General features: G+C 39.9%; 1 protein-coding gene across 3 annotated transcripts in view; it reads right to left on the bottom strand.

Annotated features, from left to right (window-relative positions):
* The window catches only part of CDKAL1 (CDKAL1 threonylcarbamoyladenosine tRNA methylthiotransferase), a 1052012-nt gene that overhangs the window by 238270 nt on the left and 797567 nt on the right, over positions 1–16175 (bottom strand). For all 3 annotated transcript variants that reach the window (XM_077269963.1, XM_077269960.1, XM_077269961.1), the window contains exon 13: positions 8989–9051. In XM_077269963.1, the coding sequence (XP_077126078.1) occupies positions 8989–9051 (63 nt within the window). The remainder of the gene's footprint in view (positions 1–8988; positions 9052–16175) is intronic.

Genomic DNA, 16175 nt, shown 5'->3' with positions numbered 1-16175 from the left:
GTAAAAAACGGACCGTATTTACATACGCTGAGTGTGAGGCCGGCCTAACACATTTTTAGCAGAAATGATACAACTAATGGCCTTAGTCGCTGCTTGGTTAATTTTGGGACTTCGATACTGATGGCCTATACTTAAGATAAAGCAGATATATCAAACTCTCTGGTATTCCACTGATCATCTCAATTAAAGGGGTTATCCCATTTAAATTTTAGGGGGAAAATAGGTGTGCACAAGTGTAATATTATAGTAATGTACTCACCTCCATGGGTCCAATGCTACTTTCTCTATTGCTGCTCCAGACTTTGTTGATTGACTACATCGTCAATTACTGAGCTTGGTGGCTTATGCTGTCTTTATATGATTGGCAGCAGCTGTCATGTGCCCACTAGATGTAATGTCATCGATCAACAACCTGGAGAAGCAGCACTGTCCCTGGGGAGAGTGACTATATTACCTTGGTATTTTACATCTGTGCATACCCATGGGACAAAAAATATTAAATAGTTACAGCCATTATATGGACCTGTGGCACTCCAGGGAGCAGTTTTTCTACTTCACTGCTTTGTAGGCACAGAGATGTAGATTTTGCAGCGATTACACGGCAGCTCAGTCCTATGCAAGCACCGTAAATCAGTCTGATCTGTAATACCAGGCACAGCCACACGTAAATGTGAAGCACTGTGCCTTATAGGCAATAAAGGGGAAGCAGCAGTAGCCAGACCTTGGCAGTCCTTTGAAACAACTGAACAATGTTTTCTTTTGGCGGCAGACAATTTTAAATTGATGGCAATATTTAGAATAGACTACCTAAATCATAGTCCTGGAAATCTGTTTTACCCTGGTGAGATTTGTAATCCTTCAGGTGAGAAAAAGCTTTTAACAGTATTTTTTTTTATTATAGTAATATTAATGTTCATGACGCAACTTCAGGTTTTAAAACCACATGTTTAAAGCAGATTATAGACCAGACTGTTAGTTATTACATATGTATGTGCACTGCTTCATGTATGTCTGACAGTGAATAAACCTGTGGGGGTGAGTATGGGGGGGAGGATACTACCAGCCATGATACTGTTACAAAAATCTGACCATATCAGGTTTCTTGTTTGTATTGCTTGGTTCACGATGCACTTTTTCTTGGGGAAATATTGAGTATGTATCATGGTAATTCCACAAATTTACTGCTCCTCGAGAAATTCTATATAACCCTAACCTTAATTAAAAGCCAAAAAAATGTACAAGGCTTAAATCCATCACCAGTAGTTTAAATCCCTCTACATTAGACCTACAACCTACCCATCACAAAAATGTATACACAGTATATATCCAGTGGCCCCTCACACATTTGGCATTTCAGGGAGTAAAGATGTGGTGCGTAAGTGGGAACACATTGTGTGACCATTTCTAGGATCTCCAAATATTGGCAGAAAAAGGGTCGTGTGCCATGCTAGAACGGAGTAAATGAAGTGAAGAGGTGGCCGTGCATATGGGCTGTGATCTTCACTCAAATTTGATGGGAATAGTTAAAATGTACAAGGCTTAAATCGATCACCAGTAATTTTAATCCCTCTTTATTAGACCCACAGTGACAATTAGTGCAGTCCACAACCTACCCAGGGACAGTCCCAGGCATCTACATCCATTCTGGAGTGTGAATTGGGGAGAAAGGGACCTCCATTGCCGTGACAGAGTGAAGTCCTGAAAGCACAATCATACATTTCTGGTATACACTTTGGATATGCCACAACTGGCTCAGATTTTAGTAGCCCTTTAAACTTTTTTTGCGGCCCTTGGGAGTGGTTCAGTGTGGCCCTTCAATCAGAATGCTTTTATTTCTAGCCTTTCTGCAAAGTTGGAGAGTGGAATGGCACCGCTCTGCCCAACAAACAGAGGACAGGCTAACCAGTGTACCAGACTGACTTTGGAGTTACCCGCGCTCCACTTTGGTCTATTTGTCATGCAATTATTCATTAATAACCTATTAGACATCCATGATTATATGTCCAGTGTGTAAGGAGCTAGATTCCACTTATTTTAATTTGCATTGTCTTACTCTGTAGACAAGAATAAGGTTTACAGCGTCTACATTCTACACTCAAATTCCCTATTAGCTCCTAACAATGTAGCAGCGTCTTTTTCCCATGCGTCTACCCATCCCGCAAGTAATTATATTTCCAAGTAATTAAAACAAATTACTCATTTTTGTTTCCTAATCTAATAAGCATATGCTTATATTGTTATTTTCAAAGAGCTCTGTAGACAACATGCATACATCAATACTGTTATTACCATAACACAATTATTATTGATATCCATTTTATCCAAGGAAGATGAAATGTTAGATTGACAAAGCTATGATGAATAAAGAACTACGTGTAGAAGAATGCCGGGCTTTATTCTGAGCAGATGCAGAGAGAACACGGCCTGACATGCTGACATTTTCCACTAAATAAATACATAGCAGAAATGTAAAGATCAATTTCCTTGTATTCCAAAAGTACAAAGAAGGCAGTAACAAGCCCGATGTAATATCGCTATATATCCTCTGTCACTGAGCCGGCACATTATCTTTTGAAATTGTCAATATTAAACTTAGAAGACTTCATTATTAAATTATGAAAAAAAATTACAGCAATGCGTCTATACCAGCGATTTTGGCCTTGATGGGGCGCAGCATGCTCCCCATCATCCTGCATATGGCAGACCAATCCCGCTAGCACCCAGGTAAACATGCTTCTTTCCCAGCAGCAGGGATCATAGATAATAGTTCACTGGGATAGCTCATTTACATAACTACAAAAAGTAGCTCAGCATCACATCTCAATAAAAAAACGAAAATTCATCAATATAAAATAAAATGCACAGATTCCACAATGATCAAGGACACTGGTCAAAAGCACAAAGGGGGTGTTGTGTAGGGTAGTTATGGGGGCATCATACTGTGTAGGTGGATCTGTGAGGGGCTTTGGGTGCCAACACTGTGCACAGGATGTACTGTGAGGGTATCTTACTGTGTGGGTGGGATGTACTGTGGGAACATCATACTGTGGGATGGGTCACTGTGCTGGCATTATATGGTGGGGGGTCAGTGTGGGGGCATCATTGTGTTTGGGGGGTTACTGTGGGGGTATGGCACTGTGGGTGCTTGCAGGGGGAGTCGTCAAGTTGTGCATTTAAGGGGTAACATACGGGCATTCGTTGTAGCATGGTAGTATACTGTGTGGGTGGCATTTTGGGGGACACAATACAGTATGGGGATTTTGAAAGGGGTATTGTAGAGGGTGAGAACACTACATGCTAAAATACATGTTCATCTGTCTGTGTTTAAAAGTTGTGAGTATGCTTACCTGTGATTATAATTAGGTGACCAGACCTACATAATATATAATTTTTATTTCTTTTACTTTATTTTTTTGGGGGGATGGGGGGGGGGGGGGGTTCTATGTATGCCCCTGGACACAATTTAAAAATGTGCTCACCTGAATGAAAACTAAGCAAGGCTAAACGTCAAACACAATGAGTACCGTAATAGTAATAATGTTTCTTATTACTTGTGGTGGAAACTTATTGCCAGCTTGTATGCTACATATTCGAACTCTACTCTTCGTCTGAGGTATCAATACAAAGCACAAATGTCTTCACCTGAAGTCAGACTAAAAAAGGACAGAGGCAAAACTTGTGATTAGTTGATTAGTATATCGATTTGTCTAGAGTAAGAAAAACATCAATTACTGTGAAATTAGCTTAATCTAATTTCTGACTTTCATGCCCCCAAAACACGCAACCACTATAACCTGTTGGCAGCTGTAAACTCTGCTCCTGTATAATAATTAGAGGCTATTAACACCATACTTTTCATCTTAAGAGAAAATCAAAGATGACAAAGGAAAATACAATTCACCTTGTAGATAGTCTTCGTAGCTCACCTGCAAGCTTTCAGAGGCAAGCACCATGTGCACGTTAAAACAGGCCAGGAGAATACTTCTTGGCAGCTGGAAAAGTCGCTCGCTAGCCAGACAACTTATAATAATTTATTAAAAAGCTCTAAAACAAACATCAAAAGGGATATATCTGCAGTCACATTCTATTCCACATTGCCTAATAACTAATTTGTAAAGGAGTGTGTAAGTCTTCACAAGTAAAGCCAAAATCATTTGAGGACACTTTGATATAATGCCACAAAGGATATGAACAGAGGAGGCAGAGGGAGAAGAGAATGGCCACGTGCCATTAAAAGTGCTAATAAAAGAATAATGGAATTTCCTTGTGCTATGAATAAGGACGATATGCTGCATAAGAGAAAAAAGGAGAGACAAGTATCAAACACTACACCACTTTTCGCCTTAACGCTGATTGATCTATTCCTGCTTTCCTGAACTTGGGTATTACCTTACAGGAAAACATTAAAGGGCACCTGTCACCTACATAAACATTAGCCTGCCATTTTGTGTATCTAACGTGCTCTCACGAGAATACAGTCTATTGATTCATCACTGAGAAATCAATTCACAGTGAGAAATTCAGCTTGGCCTTTACGAATATTAATTTGTCCACCAAAAGTGTTTCGTCACTATGTACCCAAACAGAGCTCATAAATGAATACCAGGATGATGTAGTGCTATGAAGCACAAGCCAAGCATCAACTGTATCACCTGACACCTTCAGTATTAGACATGAGATAAATAATAGTCAACAACACAGTCAATTTCAACCATGTTTTCCCCTCCTTTCATTGCTTCATCTGGCAATATTTGAAAAAAAAAAGTTCTATCATCAGCACAGGATTCCTGGTCATGTTCTCTTGGTGAATTTCAAAGAAGCTGTGGCTATAACCACTTGGCGGCTCTTGGTTGGACACACATTAATCTTCATCTAGTGCACATCTAAATAGGTGCAAGGATTCATTTAGCCATTGCAAGCATCAAACAAAATCAATTTGTCACTGTACAAGTATAGTAGAGAAAATAAGTATTTGATACACTGCAAGTTTCCCCACCAGCAAAGAATGGAGAGGTCTGTAATTTTTATCGTAGGTACGCTTCAACTGAGAGACAGAATCTAAAAAAAGAAAAGAAAATGACATTGTATGGCTTTTACATAATTAATTTGCATGTTATTGCATCAAATAAGCATTTGATACAACAGAAAAACTGAACTTAATATTTGCTATATAAACCTTTGTTTGCAATTACAGAAGTCAGATGTTTCCAGTGGTTCTTGACCAAGTTTGCACACACTGCAGCAGAGATTTTGTCCAACTCCTCCATAAAGATCTTCTCCAGATGTTTCAGGCTGTAAGTGGACAACATTGAGTTTCAGTTCCCTCCAAAGATTTTCTATTGGTTTCTGGGCTGGAGAATGGCTAGGCCACTTCAGGACCTTGAAATGCTTCTTACGGAGCCACTCCCTAGTTGCCCTGGCTGTGTTTCGGATCATAGTCATGCTGGAAGACCCAGCCATGACCCATCTTCAATGCTCTACTGTGGGAAGGAGGTTGTTGGCCAAAATCTCACGATGCATAACCCTATTCATCCTCCCTTCAATAAGGTGCAGTTGTCCTGCTCCCTTTGCAGAAAAGCACCCCCAAAGTATGATGATTCCCCCACCATGCTTCATGGTTGGTACGGTGTTTTTGGGGTTGTACTCATCGTTCTTCTTCCTCCAAATAGTGGAGTTAATATCAAAAGTTCTATTTTTTGTCTCATCTGACCACATGACCTTCTTCCATGCCTCCTCTGGATCAACCAGATGGTCATTTGCATACTCAAATGGGCCTGGACATGTGCTGGCGTGAGCAGGGGGACCTGCAGGATTTTAATCCATGACCGAGTAGTGTGTTACTAAAGGTAATGCAACAATATAAGAGTTGTGGCACTCACCCCAAGATTGCTGAAATCAGTGTCCTTTATTCGCTTTGTGCGGTATTAGACATACATGGAGAGGCGGTAGGAAGAGGAGAGGGGTGCGGGGAAACAGGAGCGGACGAAGGCCGTTTCGCGCAAATGCACTTCCATGGGTCCCCGTGGAAGCGCATTTGCACGAAACGGCCGTCGTCCGCTCCTGTCTCCCCGCACCCCTCTCCTCTTCCTGCCGCCTCTCCATGTATGTCTAATACCGCACAAAGCGAATAAAGGACACTGATTTCAGCAATCTTGGGGTGAGTGCCACATCTCTTATATTGTTGCATTACCTGAGACTCTATAGTTCTGATATATGTAGAGCACCGCCCATTGATGCATTAAGCGCTGTGTTTCAAGTCTGGTGGAAAATCGGCTTCTTACTCTTGTAGCCTGTGAAGACAATCTTATACCTGGTGCCGCTCAGTTCTGACTCTTTTTTGATTTGCATTTACTAAAGGTAATGTTTGAGACTGTTGTCCCAGCTCTCTTCAAGTCTTTGACCAGGACCTCTTGTGTAGTTCTGGCTGGCTTATGACCTTTCTCAGAATCATCCTTACCCTAAAGGCGAGATCTACATGGAGCCCTAGAATGAGAACGATTGATAGCCATCTTGTATTTCTTCCATTTTCTAATAATTGCACCAACAGGTGTTGCCTTCTCACCAAGCTGCTTGTGTATTGTCATGTAGTCCATCCCAGCCTTGTGCAGGTCAACAAGTTCGTCCCGGTGTCCTTAGACAGTTCTTTGATCTTGGTCATGGAGGAGAGTATGAAGAGTGATTGAGTGTGTAGACAGGAGTCTTTTTTTTACAGGTAACGAGTTCAAACAGGTACAATTAATACAGATAATGAGGGCAGAGTAGGAGCCAGAATTCTTGATGGTTGGTAGGTGATCAATACTTATGTCACAGGTTCCTTCTCCAGTACCACACAATTAACAGAGCCAGCGAACAGTGAACAATCCCAAGACCTTTATTTAGGCAAAAGTACGAAAGGTCCATATACGATCCACCACACAATGGATAAAAATATTCCAGAACACAAATGCAGTTCAGTTAGAGGATAAATGTCCAACAATCCAGCACAGAGGATAACAGTCCATATTCCCTTCTTTCTCTCTCTGACGTGCTGTGTTCACTTCATAGTTCCAAACAAGACTGATCTGTGTCTCACCTCCCCATTCACAGGTTAGGGGGGTGGGTCCCAGGGGCTCATTATTTCAACAAGCTAGGTCAACATGTCATTAGCATATTAGCAAACAACATTATTCACTGACCCTGTGGAGAGATAACAATACAGAACTGTGGGGAGAATATCAGATGGCAAATAACTCAACACCATGAAAATAAGTAAAATAGAAATATACACAAAATGATACCCACATAGCATATCACACCATCACAACTTATTTCATGTGATAAAAAGCAAGTTAATTATTTAAAAAGCATACAAAGTAATTTTTCTTTTTTTTTAGATTCTGTCTCTCACAGTTGAAGTGTACCTACGATAACAATTACAGACCTCTTCATTTTTGTAGGTGGTAAAACTTGCAAAATCGGCAGTGTATAAAATACTTATTTTCCCCACTGTATACAGCGGCATATATCTGTGACTTCTGTTTGAGGCATAACTGGGGAAATATTTATTTTACTCGCTTATATAGCGCCATTAATTAACCAGCGCTTTACATATATTGTCATCACTGTCCCCACTGGGGCTCACAATCTAAATTCAATACCAATATATCTATGGAGTGTGGGAGGAAACTGGAGACCCAGAGGAAACCCACACAAACACAGGGAGAATATACAAACTCCTTGCAGATTTTGCTCTTGGTGGATTTGAAACCAGCACCACATCGCTGTAAGGCAAAAGTGCTAACCACTGAGCCACCGTCCTGTCCGACATAGTATCTATAACCAACGAATGCATGAAACAAGCATAAAATGTCAATCAAACTTCATTTTTTTTTTTATACATGGAACACTAAAATTAAGTATTCTATAAAAAAAAGCAACTATTCTGTCAGAAAGAAAGGAAGTCTGACTTCAGCAAATTTTCTTCACATATCCTTTAGTTTGTTTAAGTTAGAATATCCAGTTTGGCGATTGTAAATAGAAACAAGTATGAAGTAGTCACATGAAACTAAACTCTTAAAGGGAATCTGTCAGTAGGATCAATCCTCCTAAGCAGTCTATATGGGAATGTAGGTCATAGGAAGTTGAAAAAAAGGATACATATATATCTGCAACCCGATGGTTTATTCCAGAAAAATCCACATTTTTAAAAAATATGTAAATGAACTGTTAAGATCTCTGGGCCGGACACTGATCTCCTCGAGAGTTTGCCTCTAGAGCATTTTTAAATGAAGGGGGCATTACCAGTGTGAGACATGTAATAACTGATCTACATGAGAATCTGGAGGATGATACTCATGCAGTGTCCGACACCAAGTTGTTAACAGCTCATTTGTATATTGAGAGAAACGTGGATATCTCTGGAATAAGACATTGGACAGCAGATATCAAGGTATCATTTTATTCAGCTTCCTATGACCTACATGCCCAAATGGACGGCTTAGGAGGGTTGATCCTACTGACAGATTCCCTTTAAATATGATGTAAAGTAATAAGGTAAAACATATTGTTGAATTTTGAAATGTTGCTCTTTAAAGAATCGATATTGACTTTTAGCTTTGCTACCTCTTAGAGGTGGCACTAGAGACCATTTTCCTCTATTAAGAGACTATTTGCATATATTACTTCCCAAGGAGCATTGCCTGGCCTATAAGCCTAGCTATGCAATTTTGGCACTTTCTTTAATGAGAAAGTCTATCCCTTAGAAATCCTGGTTGAAAGATGAAGCATACATTATAAAAGCAAAATGTAAAACTGATATGGCTATGAATAAAGCAGATGGTAATGAAATATTGCAATATTACATTCTTGAAAAAAGACATTTACCAGAGTGCAGGGAAACATTGCCTTCAGATATTACTAGAACATATTTGCCTTACAAATACCCACGTAATGTACTGACCAAATACAATACAATGAGGTGGTTTGCCTCTAATGGATGTTACACTTTACCTTGTGGTCGTATGGATTGTACGAGTGAAACAGTTGGGACAGTTCTTTTGTTCGCTGCTTCTTCTGCAAAAAAAAACAACAAAACCCACATATTAGACCCCTGAGGCATCTAGTCGCACCTGACAAGAACGGTGGGCTTTTACTAGAATTTTTGCTCAGTAAGAGTGAAATTGCTTTGTGCAGAAATGGACAGGGGTGGTAATGAATTACAGCAGTTTGTGTAATACAAGTGCGGGATTAATAATTAAGTCTGTTTTGTAAATAGCATTTCTCGTTAAGTGATCTATTCAGCGGTACTCCGTTTCTATCACATTCCCTTTGAAGCTGAGCTTACCTAAACATGGTGGAATAATCTGCTGGTAAACACCTCCACATCTGACAACCTCTTCGTGGGACGCATTACCTATTGATATCAGTATGGGGAGGGCACGCGGACAGTGATCAGTGCAGGGCTACCTGCCCCATAATCTTCATATTGATAGGAATTCCAATGGAGATGGGACGCTCCGGCTGAATTACTAGTGTAAAATCATCAAGGGACAAAGGTCTATGCAGAAAACCTTTAGGCTGGGTGCCCACGATGAGTTTTCGACCTACGTATTTCTTCCGCGTCAAAAATCTGACAGATCCAGCAAAGTGGAAGGGATTTATAGAAATCTCAGGTCCACTGTGCTTCTTTTTACTCAGCGTAAAATGACCTGCGGTGCGCTTTTCAAATCCACAACATGTCAATTTCTCTTGAATTTTCCGTGCGGATTTTTCCCATAGACTGGCATTAGACTCCAAAGTAAAAAAAACACACACCCATTTTTTGTGCATTTCTGAGGCAGAAACACATCGAAAGTGTATGTAATCCGCAGTAAAGTTTTGTCAAAGCCAAATATAAGGAAGTATCAAAAACAAAGCAAATTTGAATAAAACATAACATACCAACAAGAGACCAAAAATGCAAGATCAAAAAATGCAATAAAAACGCATGTAAAAAAAACCCCTCAAAAACACAATGAAAAAAATGCAAGTAGCCTAATTTAGCTAACAAGTGCAGAAAATCTGCAACATCAAAAACTCACTAAAAGCTCATCGTGGGAACGTAGCCTTACTGTGAAACATAAAACTACACGTTTCAGCACGGGACAAGTGCCTTCATCAGGATTATTCATTTTATAGCTCATTTAGGTTAAATATTACTGCACCAACTGTCATGGTCATCAGCATTAATAGATTATCGTAGTCTGTTCCATAAAAATAATTTGGAATAAAAGTGGAAATATACTAAATTTAAGTAACTTCTTCCTTCCTAAATATATGATAGACAAAACCCTTGAGCGCATGCAAAATGAATGACTACGTCTAGATTTTAATTGCTCTGATGCATCTAGTAAAAATAAGAAACAAGCCTGAGTGTGTGTGTATTGCATATATATCTCCAAGGCAAATAGCATATTAATTTAAAGCAGATCTGTTACCAGATTTCAGAAAATAAGCTGCATACATTATTCAATCTATCTCTTAGACTTGATGAAGCTGGTATACGTTGTTTGAAGATACTTGTCAGAATGGATCTATAATCTTGATATTAATGAGGATTTTCTGAGTCCAGCTATAAAGTGAGAAAGCGCACGATGCCACGGCTATTCAATCTCTGCCTGTTTGACAGCTGCAGCTTGTACAGAGCAGCAGGGAGGAGGGACACTGGGAACCTTTGGAAGCTAGGTGGGTGGAGAACCTGTTACTCTTCCATAAAGGATAATACAGCCACTTTGTCATTTATTTTCAAAGTAAGTACAACATTTATTTAATATTGCATGTAGTTTGTTTTATAAAATCTGGTGGCGACAGAGTCGCTTTAAGACTTGTTGTTTTTGCGTACACAGCTTCTATGCAGACATTTGCATTTCCAAAGTTGCGTTTTACAAAAATACCTATGCAATATGCTCTTGCAGTCATGTGTTACTCCCCTCCATCTATGGCCTGTTTTTGCAAACCTACAGACAGTAGGAGGTGCGTAGGGAGTGCTGTAACATGGTTGCATCTGGCTACACGGGGGATCACTTCAGTGACATATACATAATTAGTAGTGATGAGCGAGTATACTCGTTGCTCGGGTTTTCCCGAGCACACTCGGGTGACCTCCGAGTATTTGTTAGTGTTCAGAGATTTGGTTTTCATTGCCGCAGCTGAATGATTTACATCTGTTAGCCAGCATAAGTACATGTGGGGGTTGCCTGGTTGCTAGGGAATCCCCACATGTAATCAATCTGGCTAGTAGCTGTAAATCATTCAGCTGAGGAAATGAAAACTAAATCTCCGAGCAGTCATAAATACTCGGAGGCCACCCGAGCAACGAGTATACTCGCTCATCAGTAATAATTAGCCCTTCGCAATAATTTTTGGAAAGCTGGAATGCAGTAATACATAAGAAGATGCCTCATCAAAGACTGCCCCTTTCAAAATATGTCAGGACAATCAGTTGATCCCACCAGGTTTTACTCTTAGGACCACCAATAAACAGCTGATCTTCAAGCAATTTTCAGTGTCTGGAGCCCAGATTTATTAAACATTAGCTGTATGCATTTTTTATCTGAACAGATTTTCTCATTTTAGACTCATTTAGAGCACTGATTGATAATATCACAATTAACAGTAGTTTACAGTTATTAAGTAAAAAGTGTGAGATAGCATATATTGTATAGTGTCCACCCCTAGGGAAATTTACGGCAAGCCCAACTTCGGGCCAAATCCTCACAGTGTGTAAAGTACACACCACTAGGATTTGGATCCCACTTGCTGGTCTCAGTGGTTATCACAAGTACACAAGTTTGCGATTTGCATTTGCTTTCATCTGCCAACTAATTTCAGCCACTTCCCAATAGAATGAATTGACCAAAGAGGCTGAGACTAGGCGGTGTGTGACCACAAATGCAAATTACAAACGTGCAGTCATGTGATGACCACTTGAACCAGCAAGCAGAGCTGAATCCTAGCAGTGTCTATATTACACACCATTAAGATTCAGTAAGGAATAGGGCTTACTGAAAATTTTCTGAGGGGTGGACAATAGTGATGAACGAACGTGCTCGGATAAAGCGTCATCCGAGCAGGTCAGTGATTGCCTAAAAAAACAGGCAATCCATGCATGTGTTGCAACTGTCGAACAACCGCGAGACATGCAGGCGTGAGGACTTGAACATATTATTCGAGCATGCCCAAGATACTAGGTTTGCTCCCGAGCATGCTCAGATAACACCTTCATCACTAGTGGACACTCCCTAGTTCATTGGACATTCAGTGAACAACGTTCATTATTAGTGGACAACCCCTTTGATGGATAAATATATAGTGGGCCCTTGTATATCTACTGTAATGGATATACATATGTAGGTTTTATACTCTTGTGAAATGCAAAAATATAACACAACCCAGTGGATTAAAAAGCAGCACCTACCCCTTATACAATCTAAAGTACATTTGGTTATATATTGCACCATCCTTCATGACATGAACCTGATAATCATTAATCAAAACATTCAAGTATCTCTTAATATTTCAATTTCCTCATACACAATAAAGCTTTAATTAAGTTTTCCTAGTTTTAATTAAAATCCCACATATGCTATTCCCTTGGAAGGTAAGAACTACAGAAGAAATAACTTGATCTGCTGTCACATTCAGGTCCCTAGAAAAACACTTCAGATAAATGATCTGGCAAAGACCATTAGCATACACAATTTACTAAAGGTATGATTTTAACAGTTTTCCTTGGGGTTACACCTGAAGAGAGTTGAATTTCTGATTTTACACTACTATTAGTATTAGAAAAAAAATATTTTTTTTCAGCAGATCCCGCTTATTATTGAAGGACAAAGAAACCACAGGCTATAACATAGTAAGTCAGTGAAGGAAAAGGGGGAGAGATTACAGCGCGCTCGCGGTGCAGTGAGCGGTGACGTTAGAGCTCCCCGCACCGCCCCGATGCCTGGAAGCGAGCAGCTGCAGAGAGAACACAACTTCATCAGGTCCCATAATCCTCACAAGGAGCTGGTAACTGAAGTCAGGACTGAAGGAATTTGCATTAATCCAGTGTTAGAAGATGACAGAGGAGCCCTTCCTCACACCTAGACGACCATGCATCACTAGAACCCTACTTAGAGATGCAATGACAGGAGCAGCAAGACTGAGCCAGTTGGTTTTTATATCACTTTAATGTGATTTTGTTTTATTACTGTCACTTTTATTCCCGCTGACTTATCATTGCATGTCCACAAGGCTAACACACGATCTGGGCACACGTCATTTAGTGTTTACGGTTATTTTCTGCACTGAGGAGTTATGTGCATCCACCATTACAACAGGTAAAATGTTATATACCCACCTCAGTATGTGATTATAGATATGCACTTGTCTGCTTACTGGTTGGCTTTTTGTGTGCTTTCATGCCTATCTGAGTAACAGTTAAAGGGGTTGTCCGTGACTTTTATATTGCTGGCCGCCTATACTTAGGATAGGTCATCAATAATTGATTGGTGGTGGTCCAACACTCAGCACTTCCAGTGATCAGCTATACCTGGTGCCATCTGCCGCTGGATATCCTGAGTTGCACACTGTACAGCACAGCTCCATCAACTGCCAAGTGGCCATGGACAGGTACTGCACATCTGCCCTATATTCAAATCAATAAGATGTGGATATGCAGTTCCTGGCAGGGGTCACTATGCAGTTAACAAAAATGTGCTGTGCAGATCTGCAACTGATCTGCCATTGGCACCAGGTACAGATGATCAGCAGTGGTGCCGGGTGTCACAACCCCACTGATCAGATATTGATGACCTATCCTAAGGGCAGGTGGAGAAAAATGTATTTTCAGTCCGAGCACGATTCGATAACACATTGGATTGCGCTCGGACCAATGTTATTCCATGGAGCTGCGCACGTCAGATTTTCTTCTTCAGACTGAGACGGGATAAAGGAAAAAAAAAAATCAATGGATGCCTGAGTTTGACATGATATTCGGATCGCCCTCGGCCGTGTAAGTCAGTGAGTCTGTGGAAACCACTGGACTGCACTTGGATAACTTCTGAGTGCAATTCGATTATCTTGGACAGACAGAATGGAGATGATTGAGACATTCTTCCGAGAGAATCGGAGCACACAGTGCTGACACTCTGATCAAACTCGGATTAGATTTTGACGGGTATGGGATTGGCATAATTGACCTGATTTTCTTGGATGAGAGGAGTTACAGTCGTCTGCACCTAGCCTTAGAATAGGCCATCAATATAATAGTCCAGGACTACCCTTTTCAGTTTTATATTGTACAGCCAACCATAGTGAGCCATTGGGTAAAAAAAAAATAGACATTTAAGTTTAATATAACTAAAAGACCCAGAAACTAATGTCAGCGTTATCAGGAGTTAAAACTGGATTGGTGTAAAAAGACATCTATTAAAGCAAAGATGAAGCTGCGGAATCGTAAAGTGCGGACTGACACCAATGCACCAAAGATTCTCCTCCTGGACGTACAACTTGCATACATTATATCTGTTCTTGTTCTCCGACGGCAGATGTAAACAAATCTACATACTATTGGAAGAGTGGAGTGACCTTGAGCGGCTGACAAGACACAATACAATGCTTCACACTTCAACCATGAATAGAGAAGAGAGAATATTCTTTTTAATTTGTATTTCGAGTATGATGCTCAGGCTGAGAGGTGAAAATCTCAGCAGACGCTGCTAATTTGCAGGCAAAGCATTGTCAAGTTTTGGATAAATTCTTCCTCTATTAAATATGAAACTTACGGTACACAAGAGAAGCAAAACAAGAACACAACACTTTGTCTAACGCTATTCAACCGTAGACATTAACAAATCTCCAGTCAAATTAATCAGCCATTCACCTTCGCTTGACTTTGGAAAAAATGCACATACTGTGGCATTTTGGCAATCAACAGAAAACAAGGCTAGCCCTTATCCGAATGCAAAATGTCACCGAGATTGGAATCATATGATGCTCAGGTGCAGCAAAAAGTCTTCGAGGAATCGTTCACATCCCGTGTTAAGATGGAGCACTACAATAAAACAATGAGTGAGTTATGTGACATTTCATTGAGAGCTAAGGATTAACCAGTGCATTATAGAAAGGAAGGCCAGTATATCTACAACACATAACCAGCACTCTAGAATACTAACAGTCGGTGTCACACAGGACAATTCTGAGAGTTTAAGATTTTTTTTTTTTTTTTTTTTTTTAAATCAAATCATTTTTATTGAAAAATTTCAAATACAGATTTTCCATCTTTCAAATAACATAAATGACATAATTCCATTAATTCCATAGTATAAAACCACAAAGAATCTCAACTTCACTTCCCTAACCCACCCTAAGCCTAAATCCTAATATTCCAGACAGGACCATTATCATTTTCAGAGCAGTTCTAGAATAACAGAGTAAAACATTTGTAGAAAGGGAGAAGGAGGAAAAAAAAGACTAACAATCATTGTAAAGATTCTCCCTCTAATTTGTGGGCAGCCTTGGAGTATCCAACCAAGGACACCGTATCTTCTCAAATTTGCAAATCGATTTATGTTTATGATAGACTATGGATTATATTTTTTACCCTTCGTTGTAGGGCTCCCACAGACGGAGGTTGGGTATCTAATCAACGAAATGCTTGAAATAAGATACAAGAGATACCTATGAATAGGGGCAAGTCGGGATTCCCTCTACCTTGCTAGTTTAAGATTTTGCTGAAGACAAAAAACTAAAGTGGGTTTAACAACTACCAATAAGTTTTCTTGAAATATATAATTGATCATGATACAATTCTCTAGCAACCTCGCATAATCCAGGAAAAAAACTATTGCTTAGGCCTCACGCAGATGTCAGATTTTCCCATATGGGTGTGTGTTTTCCACAAATAGCACTTGGACCTATGACATTCCAAGGGGATGTTCACATATCTGATTTTTTCAATGGACTAAGACGTGTGTGACGTACCCAATATTGATTTGCATGTGAGATCAAAATCATCAACACAAGTCAATGGGTCAGTAAAAAAAACATGACAGCATTCGGATCCCCTCCGTGTGCTGTCCACTTTTCATGAACTAATAGATAGAAGATGGAGAAAGTCTTTTATTAAACATTGAAAAAAATGTATGAAACGCTGACCAAACCCTGATGAAAAT

Source organism: Ranitomeya variabilis, chromosome 6, assembly GCF_051348905.1.
Source record: "Ranitomeya variabilis isolate aRanVar5 chromosome 6, aRanVar5.hap1, whole genome shotgun sequence".
NCBI lineage: Eukaryota > Metazoa > Chordata > Amphibia > Anura > Dendrobatidae > Ranitomeya > Ranitomeya variabilis.
This window is presented reverse-complemented; position numbering and strand designations above follow the sequence as displayed.